The 12,992-nt window shown below is 35.6% G+C and overlaps 1 protein-coding gene across 2 annotated transcripts in view; it reads left to right on the forward strand.

Moving 5' to 3' along the window:
- GPC6 (glypican 6) overlaps window positions 1-12,992 on the forward strand; it is an 800,882-nt gene that overhangs the window by 586,437 nt on the left and 201,453 nt on the right. For both annotated transcript variants that reach the window (XM_068676998.1, XM_068677007.1), the window contains exon 4: window positions 782-947. In XM_068676998.1, coding sequence (XP_068533099.1) covers window positions 782-947 — 166 coding nt within the window. The remainder of the gene's footprint in view (window positions 1-781; window positions 948-12,992) is intronic.

Here is a 12,992-nt window from a genome sequence, read left to right on the forward strand (position 1 = left end):
CCATCGGCTCTGATGGCTTTTCTAAGCTCATTATGTTCAGCCATGTTGTGATATACTGATATACTGATAAATAAATTGAAACACATTACACTATTGTCTATACAATGTTTTTCTGTTGTTTTTCTGGTTTTTTTTTGTTGTTGTTGTTGTTGTTGTTTTTTTAATTTTGATTTTTTGTTCCTTTGTGAGAACATGAAAGATTAAGCCATACAGAAATCCATGTCTAATCTCTTTATGAAGTTGTCTGAGAAGATAGAAGGGTGTTTTTGTCTGAAAACAGGATGATATCCTTTTATCAAGGTGCAGTCCTGAATAACTTTATAGAAATAATCAGGATTATTCTGGATGTACCATGTTTTAGTAAAGAAAAAAATCTGATCCAGTGACTGGCAGTTCTATCTTGAATGAGAAGAGTGTTGGATGTCCTCAGCATCTTCCCTGTTAGGATCAGTCAGTTTCTGTCCAACTTATTTCCTGGATGTTTTTCCTTCGTGTTCTGGTAGACTTTATGTGGGAGGGCTGGGGTAGAAAGCACTGCCATCAGGAGGGGAGTGTTCATTTTTGCATTCCTGAAAGTCACTGCTGGCTGTACTAAATGAGGATAATTGGTAGGAACTGATTAGTCTCATAGGAGGGCATTATTTAGGGTTGAGAACTTCTCACAAATTGTCCCTTCTGCACTTACTGCTTGAGAGGCATAATCTCAGCGACCCCAACGTTCACAGTACAGGAGATTGATTTCCTCCTTTTTCTTTTTCTTTCCCCCCATCAAACTCTGCAGGTCAGTCCCACCCCAGGGTGCATCCGGGCGTTAATGAAGATGTTGTACTGCCCTTACTGCAGAGGACTTCCCACTGTGAAACCTTGCAACAACTATTGCCTCAATGTAATGAAGGGCTGCCTAGCAAATCAGGCTGATTTGGATACTGAGTGGAATCTGTTCATAGGTAAGAGGAGTTTAAATATTAGTGGAAGGAAATGCTGGTAATAGCAAACATCTTCAGAATTTTGTGAGGTTAGAAGTTTCTGTTGGTCAATATTTGCAATGAATCAATTGTAGATGCATCTCACTTTCTAATTGACCTTCTTGGCTTGCAGTAAAAACAAACAAACAAACAAAAAATATATAAAAAAAACACTTCCAACCTAGAGCCAATCATATTTCATATTTCAAAAGGATTGGTGTGGTGTTCCAGGTTCTGAGCTGCTGAGCTGAATTATTATAAGATATGTGAAACATTGAGAAAGCTTTGGTTGAGGATATGATAACAAGCTTAACATGGCAGAAATAGCATGTACTACAACTGAAAACAAGGTTCTTGCAAGCTGATAATAATAAGCAAGATGATAACATCATATAAGATCCATTTAACATAAATTACAATAACTGCTTGTCTTGATTATGGTAGTATAGTAGTATATAAGTAAAAAAACTTTAAAAGTTACAAACATGCAAAATTATTAATTCCCTGTTCACAGTTAAAATATGTTAATGTCTCAATTTCAGTGTGCTGAATAGAAAATATCAAACATACAAGCATAATGTTAGTATGGAGTATAGAGAATGTACTTAAGGAAAACTGCTATTAAAGTTTTATTTATATAATTCTTCACCCAAGTAAATGAATAAACAAATAAAGAAATGTCCTTTAATAGCCATTCAGATATCCTGGAGCAAAAGAACTCCCTGAAGAGTAACATTTAAAAAGAAATAAGGTCTTCAAATTGATTCTGATCATACATAGTACAAGGATAGGGTAAGGAACTAGCGAAGGCTAATGATAATATAGAGAGAACAGAAGCAGCTAGTTACATCAACCCCTAATGAGCATCCTACGCTAAACTGTATTTTTGGAAAACAAAAGCAGATGGAAAACATGGCAAAAAGCTCTTTTAATACAACTAAAGAAAGCAAATATTGTTTTCTACTCTTTGAAAGACAAAATATGAGCAGTCTCATTTTGCTAATTTCAAACCCCGCTGACCAATGTGACACTGAAAGCACGATTCTGACTCACATATGGATTTTCAGTTTACTCATCACAGAGGTGGTAGAAGATGGATAGGGAGAAGAAAACAGGATGAGAAAATGAGTTGGAGTATGCAAAATGACAAACAGTATTAGGTGTGCTATAAAAATAGCACAAGCAGAAATGCAAATAACAATAATAAACAAGTGGTGCAAATTGACATGCATTCTCAGTCCCTTGTACTTGTTAAAGGAGCTGTCACAGGAAGCAACGCTGTATGGAGGGGTACCTGTGACATTACTGGTGTGAAAGGAGGAGCCAGTTCATCATCAGAAAACTAAATATTAACTGATGGGAAAGCAATGCTGACCTATTAAACGTATAATGAAAACTACTTTCACTTTGATGATAAAGAGAAAGCTGAATTGTGACTAATTCTAATCAAAGAAAATGTAGGCTTTTAGAAATATATAGATATATATAAATTAAAACAAGCAACGGAGTTTTTATTAAGGTAAGCACCTGTCCAAATCAAAAACTGGAATGTAAAATTTCATGTCTTAAGAGAAGATTTTCTTTTCTGGTACTTTGAATTCAGTGAGAGAGCTGGGCAGGGTGAGTTTTGTTTTAAAGAAGTGTGGAAATGCTTACTGATTCAGACTTTCAAAATCTTTGATGTGAAGCCCTTGTCTTCATCAATGTCTCTCACATTTTGATTGTTCCTGTTCTCAGAGAAGCAAAACTCCGTAAAAGCTTGTATATTTTGTTAAAATATGGTGTTAATTTATTAAATACCATGTAAAACACTAATCGCTTCCTAAAGGAAAGCAGACTGCTATGCAATTATCCCCTCAGGTCAGTGACGACAAGGCAGTATAAAGCACTAATACATCAAGACATGTTTTCTCTTTCTTCTACCTATACAACTTTCCCTGTACAAATTGATAGAAGAATGAATAGAGAAGGTGAGATAGACATTTTCCTGTGTTTGGAAAAGGTATTCTGTTTTATCCCATTTTGTGAGACCTTTGACAACTTTGCTGAGGATGAGGGTCCTTAGTCCTTCCTTTATAAAAGATTGAAATGCAGCAAGTTGTCTCTGCCTCTGACAGCTGTCAGAGGCTTTCTAATAACACATGCAATTCCCTTAGTACTAAACACAACAAAACTTCTACTCACTGAATTAAAACGAACGGCAGCACTTTACAGCACCACTGAGCTATGAAAGATTGGAAAGCATGCATGAGCAGTTTTTATTCCTGTTCCAATGTTAGGAACCATGCACTAGGCAAAGAAATAATAATTTTGTGCACTAACAGTCCCTGCGTAGGCGGGAATCCCAAATGTTAGTGCATATTCATACACAACAAGATAAGTTTGCTTAGCTTAAAATCTGTGTATTGCAAGGACGTTTTGGCAAAAGTTAGTATTGGGAAAAAACTCTCAGATGTGTTTGTTACTAACCAAGCAAATAGTATAATTTAGACTACATATTCTGGTATTGTTTTGTAGTTACTCTAATTGTCCAGCAACAACTAAAATCTACAAGTGAGGAGGAGCAGTGGAAAGTAAATGGGCTCTCTGACAACAGGATGTGTTAACATGTTCCACCTAGTTTATAACTGCAAAAGTCAGAACTGAAGTCACATTTATATAGCACTAATAAATCTTACGTTCACTTTTAAAGCTAGGGAGAGTAGGACAACTTCCCCTAAACATCTGGTGCTTTCCAAGATTTTATAGACTGTGAAAATTGGTAAGAGGTGAAACAGCTGCAGCAGCATGACACACGGTTTATTATATTTTTCCTTTTTGTGTCACCTTAAGATCTGTGTCCTTTTTGTGTAACATTTCACTACAGGGTTTTTGTATTTCGTTTTCATTATTGCATAATAAAAGCCAAATGTAACACATCCTGTTCAAGCAGAATTCCTATGAATATCAGAATTTTGCATGAGAAAAAAGACATAGTCATTAATAACTACATTATAATTACAAAACCATAATGATTAAATGCTTCTTCCAGGTACCTATAAAATATTTAAGAGATAAATCAGCCACACCAACTTCAAAAAATGTGTATTTTGAGAAAGCTTGCTTTTGATGTTTTGCCTCTTAGTTACCCCTCATAATCTCCTTTGCATCAGTCTCAGGCAAAGTTAGCAAAGGAAAAGTAAAAAGGATGAGTAGAGGAACTGCACTGCTAAGGAAGGAGATTGCCTCAGGGGAGGAGCTGACTGATTCAGTGGAATGGGGAAAAGAAGATTTTCTAGGTCCCATGTCCCAACAGATAGAGTCAAAATTATACTTCTTTCCATGGAGCAAGAGCAATTAACAGTGGTAAGGATCAAGGACCCCACCATTTTTTCCGTCATGGAAACACAGAAGAGACAATGCTGAAGTTATTCCTACTTACAAAGATTTGAAAACTATCTATCTTCGGGAATTACATTCAATTTTAGTTAACTGTTACTCATCTTTCTTTAGCAACCCTTTATTTCAGTCCCCATTTCCATCTTGAGATTCTTTCAACTGCTCTTTGTCTCAGGCAGGCATGTCAACCAAGGAACTAGCTCCCCTTAGTGGGCACGACAGTTTTCCTTGGTGCCCTCATTCAGCTTCAGAAGCAACACCTGCAGAAAGATGGTTTTCATGTAGGAACCTGCACCTCTTGTTCTGATCATTGACTCAGGATGGCAAAGTGGCTATAACCTATTTGCTTTCTGCAGGATTTCTTTCTCAGCCAGCAGTAGGTTTAACTTTCTTCTATCTTGAGACAAAAATGTAGATGAGACTAAATCTAAGTGAGACTGTGAGTCAAATATACTTATCCTTACTTTATTCAGCTCAGAAAAATAGTAAAAATAAAGATACTTGCTTTAATCATGCTAATGATTGTACTTGGGTTTATTTTGTAGACATTCAAATAAATCATAAATGCTCTGATGCTGCATTTAGTAACAGTCTACAGTAATGTGGTGCCTGTTTAGATCATGTTTGCTTTGCTGCAATCTATGGAGGTTTGTCACTTTGTCACTACATGGCTACTAATAGCAGCAGAAATTACAAGTTCAGTTTGTGTTTTTTTTGTTTGTTTGTTTTTATTTTATTTCATTTTATTTTATTTATTTATTTATTGGTTGGTGTTTTCTCTAAGAACCACTAAGAACAGTAAATCAGGCATGCCTTGACTTTTCTCCTGTGTTTTAGTAGAAGGGAGACTGGGGTAAACACTTCAGGAGTTGTGCAGTAACAGAAATATCCAAGTGGCTGTGAATCTGATTTCTTAAGGCACAGCTCAGGACCACATCCTTGTCTGTGAAAAAAAGCCAAGGGGATCCTGCACTAGTCCATGGTCACAACCGAATAGCAAGCAGTTTTGCTAGTAGTATATTCAATATTTGATAAGTTTTGTAGTGTAGCAAGGCAGACCCCTCTGTGATGTTCCCAAACTATAGTTTTCAAGGCCAGCAAAGCTAGCATCCAGACTCAGAGAGCCAGAGCCATCTCTTACTGCCAGCACCCTGCTATCCAGCATCCACAGAAAATCATAGCTTCAAGGTTTCAGCAAAAGCTTCTCCTGCCAGTCTTGAAGTTATTTCGCTTACTGTCTGTGCAGCAGCTCTGAACTACTAATAAACTTTTTCATTGCTGTGCTTTAAAAATCCTTTTTTTTCCTCCCCATCAGTATGACTCAGACACTTACCTTAGGAGACCTCTTGAGATAGAGCATACCATGCAATCTCCATTATAGCAACTCAATCATTTTAAGTAAAACACCCCATCAAAACCTTAACTACTTACTCCTAATGAAAGCTTTAGAGTGATGAAAATATGCAATCAGTTTTATTTACTGCTTACAAAAGCCCTCAGGACTGTGTGTTTTCTCTGTTCCATGTGCAAGCACAAGGATAAATATTTTCCTATTAAAGCTTCAAAAGACCACCCAGATCTGTTTCCTGTTACTAGCTTATTATGAGAATAACTGTGCTCTTCAAGAATCACATTGGTTCATGAAAAAAAAAAAAAAAAGTAGGAAAAATTCCTGCTCCTACTTGATGACAGTAAGTAAGAGCTAAAAAAAGGATTTTATCAACTCTGGTTACCTGGCACTTGAATTTCTTCCCTCTGCCATCCTCGTCTGTAATCACTGTATGAAAGTATGGTGTGATATTTATTATATGTTAGCTTCTCTCAAGAACTCAGGGAGGAAAAAAAAATAACTGAGATCATTCCCTCCATGGAGAAGCACTGCAGAAGATTCCTGGTGTGCCATTTCTCCAAATTCAGAGTTTCTGGTAGAATTTTTTGCATTTTGATTTGATGGAGAGTGAGTACTTGCAAACAAAAAATAAAATTTCATATGAAAACTGATCACATTCACAGCTAGGGCAGCCTACAAATCAAAATGTATAGACTTATGTCCTGATTTCAGCTAGGATAGAGTTAATTTTCTTTCTTGTAGCTGGTACAGTGCTGTGTTTGGGATTTAGGATGAGAATAATGCTGCTAACACACCAATGTTTTAGTTGTAGCAGAGCAGTGTTTACAGAGCCAAGGACTTTTCTGCTTCTTATGCTGTCCTGCCAGCAAGGAGGCTGGGAATGCACGAGGAGCTTGGAGGAGACACAGCCAGGACAGCTGGCCCAGGCTGGCCAGAGGGATATCCAATACCGTATGGTGCCATGCTGAACAATAAAACTGAGGAGACTGCTGCTCAGGGTGTGCACCACTTGTTTTGTATATCCTTTATCATTATTGCTATTACTATTACTATTATTATTATTTCCCTTCCTTTTCTGTCCTATTAAACTGTCTTTATCTCAATCCATGATATTTTAGGTTTTTTTTTAGATTCTTTCCCCCATCCCACTGGCAGGGGGAAGGTATGGTTGAAGCAAATGGCTGTGCCGTGTTTAGCTGCCAGGTCAAAGCACAACACCTTATTTTCAGTTAATCATTCAGGATCAAATAATCCTTTCTTGCTTTCTTCCTGAGTGAAGAAATTTCTTAGAGAAAGTCTAGTGCCTCCAGAGCTGGAGAAATAATATTTTCTTTAAGCTTCCTGTCGTTGTACACTATAGCAGTTATTATTTTACACTGATCACTATTCCCTTATTTGAAGTGGCAATGTTTGTTGGATAGCTGTAAAGGTTCTGGAGTGCAATCCTGATTATTAATGACAAAAAAAATGGTATCTGTAGTTTCAATGTTTTTTCTGCATTTAGCTTATCTTTCCCAAAAGCAAGGGAAAATTAGTAGAATACTATGTTGTGTGTTGCAACTGCAAATGCAGTTGCTCAAAAAGTTAAGAACTAGACTTGTGGACACAAATCTAATGTTTTTTATGGAAAATAAATAAATATAAAAATAAAAAGTATACTTTGAGCCCACTTGTCAGCACAATGTAATGACAGCCCCACTAAAAGGAATTTGCAGAGTTAAAACAGTTATAACAGCTCAGGATAAAAACATGTAGTTAAGCAAAACAGTGAGTCCAACTTGAAGAACTAGAAAATATCTAATTAAAATATTACAGTACTATATTTTTTTAATTTTCTAATTAGTAGCAGCCTTCACAATTTCCCCTTTGTTTTCCAAAAATACAAAATCACTGCCTATGGCCTGTGCTTGGGCAGAGCATATAGGAGCACCCCTGAAATACAGGGACTATCACTATTCACTGAGCAAAATAACAATGCATAGAAGAGGGAAAGTATTTGCTTTTTCTCTGCTGTTTCTCTTTGCTCAGAAGCATAAAGTGCAACCTGGGCAAGTAATTCCTCAGATGGTAATGAATTCAACCTGAGAGAAGCTCTCTGAAGTTGCGGGACTGCCAGCAGCATGCAAATAACACTAGCACTTGCCTGCATCTTAAACTCTACTTACCCTGCTAAACCTCTGAACCTCCCCACTGGGGCAATACAATTTCTTGCAAACAGCTCACAGCATCCAGTGACTTGAATATTTGCTTTAGGATGTGTCACTGAGGAAGAAGGTTCTCTTCTGTGTTACTAAGGGGATCATCTGCTCTAGTTACAGCTTGAAGAGGGCTGGGGCTCATCTGGCTTGATCTTACTGTTTGTTGACACCACCAGCAGCTCTTCACTAGGACGATGCATCCTGGAAGGATGCTAATAGTGTCACTCAGGGGAATTCTCAAGAACTGTTAATACTGAAGAGGGGATGTAGATATCTGAAGATGCAGATGATTAGTTGAATGATAGCAGCTTCTTTGCTTAGCTTTAACTGGACTTACAGAAATGAACTATAGTAAATAATTATGTCACCTCTGCTAAGGACAGAAATGTGATAGAGTGTATGAAACATGTCATCTGTCATCATTCCACATGACAGCTGCAAATACAGGATCAAATTCAGCAGTCTTGGAATTCTGTCTTTGCCATCCTTATGCAATACACCTGAATTGTGTGATTTCTGAATTTGCAGGAAAAGCTTCTCAAAGTTTGAAGTGGTATTGCATGCTCAGAGTTTTCACCAGACACAATGGGGCCGTAATTCAACTACAGCATTTACGTGCTACAGCTGAAGTATCATTTGAAAATAGTTATACAGATCAGAATTGTAAAAAAAAAAAAAAAAAAAGTCTAAAAGATTTTATAATGAAACTATAATACATAAGTGATGACTTTATAGTTCCATTTTCAGTGCTTATCTCCAATTCCCTCAAATCACTACACATCAAAGTAAAATGACAGGCTAGTATACATACACTCCGTTTGGAGGTTTCAAGGAACAGCAACTTCCTGTATTTATATTCAGACGTGCTGGGGAAGCTGTTTTGCCACTGCCCTTCAAAAGGGTCTGAATGAACACAGTGGTGTTATATGAGACCTCGTTCATTAGAAAGAGGAGAATGTGTTAATTATTAATTAATTGAATATTGCATGATTCAAACATTTTATTTTGTACTTTTCCAAGTCCATACTTGTACTGTCTCAGGAGAATTCTTGCTTTCAGAAGTGTAATAAACATTACTGCTCTTTCTGTCCTAGGTTGCCATGTATATTAACAGCTCCAAAGAGTTTTTTCTTCAGTGAAGGAATTGATCTTGCAATTAAATATTCTCATGTGGGCTACATCTCTGTTTACCTGTACAGGAAACCCTCAGGCAGTTCACTGTGCCAATCTCCCCATTTCATAGGCAAGGGACCAGCTGAGAAATACTGTGTCTTATAGCTGTCTGGTTTCTCTTCTGTTTTGGGGGATTTGGGGCACTCAGTCTCACTGGCATACGAAATGAGGGGGTGAATGGAGAGTACATCCAGACTCCAGCACTTGTTCTTGCTTGTGAGGTTCACTTACCAGAAAGAGCTACTTCAACGTAGGTTTGTTTGTTTTTTTTGCAGGAATACAAAAGCAGCAGATGAATGTGTGACTTTTTTTCCTCTTTCTGCAGAAGCAGAACTTTTACAAAGTGTTTTTTTGTTTGTTTGTTTGTTTTTTAATTGCTGTAAAGAAATATTTTAAAAGAAAAGGTCTTTCTATTCTGCTGCACAGATGACTTGCAGAAAAAAAAATCAAGAGTCAGAGTTCTGAATTTAGACTATTTGAAGATAGTTAATGCAAGTATAATTTAAGATTTAATTAAAATACAGAACTGAGGAACTGTTTGTTGTTTCTAACTGTAGTTGGACAAACTGGAACACCATACATAAACTGCAGCTGATACCCATTTCACATGTAAACATATCTGGTTAAACAGCCCATTTGTATACCTTGCTCCTTCCCTTTTCAAAGTCTGTGCTTTGTGTAAGTAGTTTTTATTACCCTTTGGCAAGTAAAGAATTTAGAAGTAACTATTTTTGCAAGAATTATGTTGGTGAATGGAACACTTTCTTCACATATTACTGATATATATTGAAGGATAAAATCTGTTTTTTTCTAAACAGAAATAAACAAAAATAAGTTTAATTTAAGAAAACTTAGTTAAGCCCTAGAGTAAGTACATTATTTTTAACAATATAAATAAATTTATAAAAATTATTAATTAATTAAATATTTTAGTTTTCCATTTGCTCTGACCAATTGATTTACCAACTATTTCAGATTTTCTAAGGTCTGTATTAGAAATAAATGTCAAATTATATTCTCCATTATTCAAATAAATTTAATGTAGAGATGGAAGTAACTACGAGCAATTTTTTTCCACAGCAAGAAAACCCACTACATTACTACTGTCAGAAAACTTGGTAATATTTGAAAATGCTTTACTGTATTTATTATACAATATTAACAAAAGATGATGGGTGCAAATCCCTGATCTCTATGATGTTAAAACAAAATGTTATTGACTTGCTTTGGGCTATTGCCTGATGAAGGTTAATTCATGAGGTATTTGGGCTTTTCCTAGTATCACTTATGTTATTTTATTCCTTGAAGAAGAGAAAGATTCAATATGACATTTCTGAAAAAATGAAAACTCAATCCAGAAAGAATTTAAATGTGTAGAAAAGCTCTAGTTTTGAGTTTAGACTCTTTTAGACCCTAGTAGTCTAAATCACTAAATTTCTTTACTTTCAACTGCTTATACAAGTCTTTTTTGAGCAACAAATAAATGATTGTATACCATCAAAAGCTCTGAACCTTGTTAGCAATATGGCAAAAACTCCTCAAATATTTAATTTTATACAGCTATCATACTCAGGACATAAATTCCCTGATGTAAACAAAATATACTCTTTTTTTTTTTTTTCCTATGAATTCCCTTCTTGCAATATCCCTCCATTTCTTCTTATAAAGATTTTTATTTTTGTCCTGACACGTTAGTTAGTCAGGAAAACATAGACCTTTCCTATTTTCTTTCTGTCTTACTGATGAAAAGTCTTACCAGTCAAGAAAGCTATTTTGGCCTAGAGTGATATGAAAGAGCTGGTATGGCCAAAATGCATTGAACATTTTTGCAGTGGTGAAATCTGAATGCATTCTGATGCATTTAGAAGGTAATATGAAGGTAATATGAAAAACTCAGCTCTTATATTTCTTAGTTCTCCGTGTTACTCAGTGTCACCTACCCTGTAATACAGCATTCAACACCCCTTAATGTCATTTATATTGCAAGTTAACCTATGGGAGTTTAAACTCCCATGACATGCATTTTTCATTTAGCCACCAGAAGCAAATACTGAACTTTCCATGTCAGTAGTAACTCACCTTCGTAATATCACACTTCAATTTGCAGCAGCAATAAAAAGCCTTTCTATCTGTCTTGTCTTGTTAACTCTTAAAATACATATAACCATGTATGAAAAAGTAGCAGCTTGAAAAATGAAGAATGAAATTTTGGTTCCACTGGGTATTTATTACTAACCTTAAAAGGATCAAAATTTTCAACCAAGTTTTGCAGCTTACTGTAACATTGTGAAATGAAATGAAGGTCAGTGTTCATTTTCAGTGGGTAGGTCATAACACCATCTTGCACTTAGCTCAACTGTAAGATGAGATGAAAACAATCACAAAACTGTAGTAAACAGAACAGTGCCAAAAAGTCAAGAAGTTATGCTGAAAATGAGCCAGTAAAACATACAACACTCACAACTAGCTAACTTCAATTTCATAGATGAAATGATACATAAATATCTTCCAGATTTTGCCTTTCTAATAAAACTTAGAGGATCATACCTACATTTAGTTATACTCAGCATCCCTGTTTTAATACATTGGTTAAGGGAAGCTGATGAACAGGATAGAGGCTGTCTCTGCTATCAGAATGTAACAATGACACTCGTATCTACAGTTTGTAATTTCTGTTTCATTTATACACTTGAAAGATGGATATTTATGTATTTCTAATGACAAACTTAAAATGAATATCTATGAATAATCTATGAATATTTTGTTAGTTGAAACTGCTGGTATCTGCAGTGCTGGAAGCATTCCCTAAATCAAGTTTTCCTTTTCATACTTCATTTTTTGGTTAGCTCCAATTTAAATGGTTCTGTTTTCTTCCTACATTTGGGGAGATTTTCTGTCACAAAAACCTTTCTCTGGGAAGGGTTTTCTCTTTTTATGAGAGATGTCTGCTCCAACCTATGCTGGCTAAAAATGCGTTTTGGTAATACAGAAATTCTCTATTCCAGATATTAATAACTGACATTCTCATTTCAGCAAGATGACTGCACTCAGATAAATCACTTTTGAATTATTAGAAAGTTATGAGTATTTTCATAATATTTAGTTTGACTGTCTTCTCTATATATGATTAATTTATTCTTATAGTATCTTTTAATCTTTTATTGATATAAGCGCATATTATATTTGTGTTGTTCAAATGCAGATGCCAGAAAAATACATATAAAATCTAGTCATCTGAGTAATGCGTATTTGGAAGAGTGTATATTTAAATTATTTTTAAAAATTACTAGGATGCAAAACTATGGTAATGATATGCTAACACATTTTAAGAAGCCTCTTTGACATTTCAGTTGTGATCAATCTTCTCTATGCTAGTTTAATAAAACCTTAAGAAAAGTTTATTCAGGTTGAAATTGGGAGGGACAGCATGGCAGAACTCTGGCTGATGCAAATCATTTAATACTGGAAATGTGGCAATAGGCAATGCATAAAGATCTAATTCCACTGACATTGAATGTATCTTTCAAAAAATAATTCCCTAAAGAAATTCATTTTGTCAATTTATTTGTTACTGAATGAGAAGGAAAGCAAATGCATATTTTTCTTTCTGTGAAAACACCTTAAGGCTCCCCATCTACGTGTATATCCAGTTCAGGCAGAAAAAAAATCTCTCAGTGCTAAAACTTGGGGAGTTTTTTCTCCCTTTACAAAAGTAGAGTTGCTGCTGAAAGTCCAATGTACAAGGTAAGGGTACAGGTTTACATAGGTTTTCAAGCTTGATTCACATATATTTGAAATCTGGCAATATTAAACCCAGTTTAGTCCCAGATACACTTCAGATGAAGATACTTCTGTTCCAACTTGCCTCATTTCCATAGTTCAAGCCAAACTGGTTACTAAGCATAACCTCTAGGTAGCTACTCTTTA

This window comes from Anas acuta, chromosome 1, assembly GCF_963932015.1.
Source record: "Anas acuta chromosome 1, bAnaAcu1.1, whole genome shotgun sequence".
In the NCBI taxonomy this organism is placed as follows: Eukaryota; Metazoa; Chordata; class Aves; order Anseriformes; family Anatidae; genus Anas; species Anas acuta.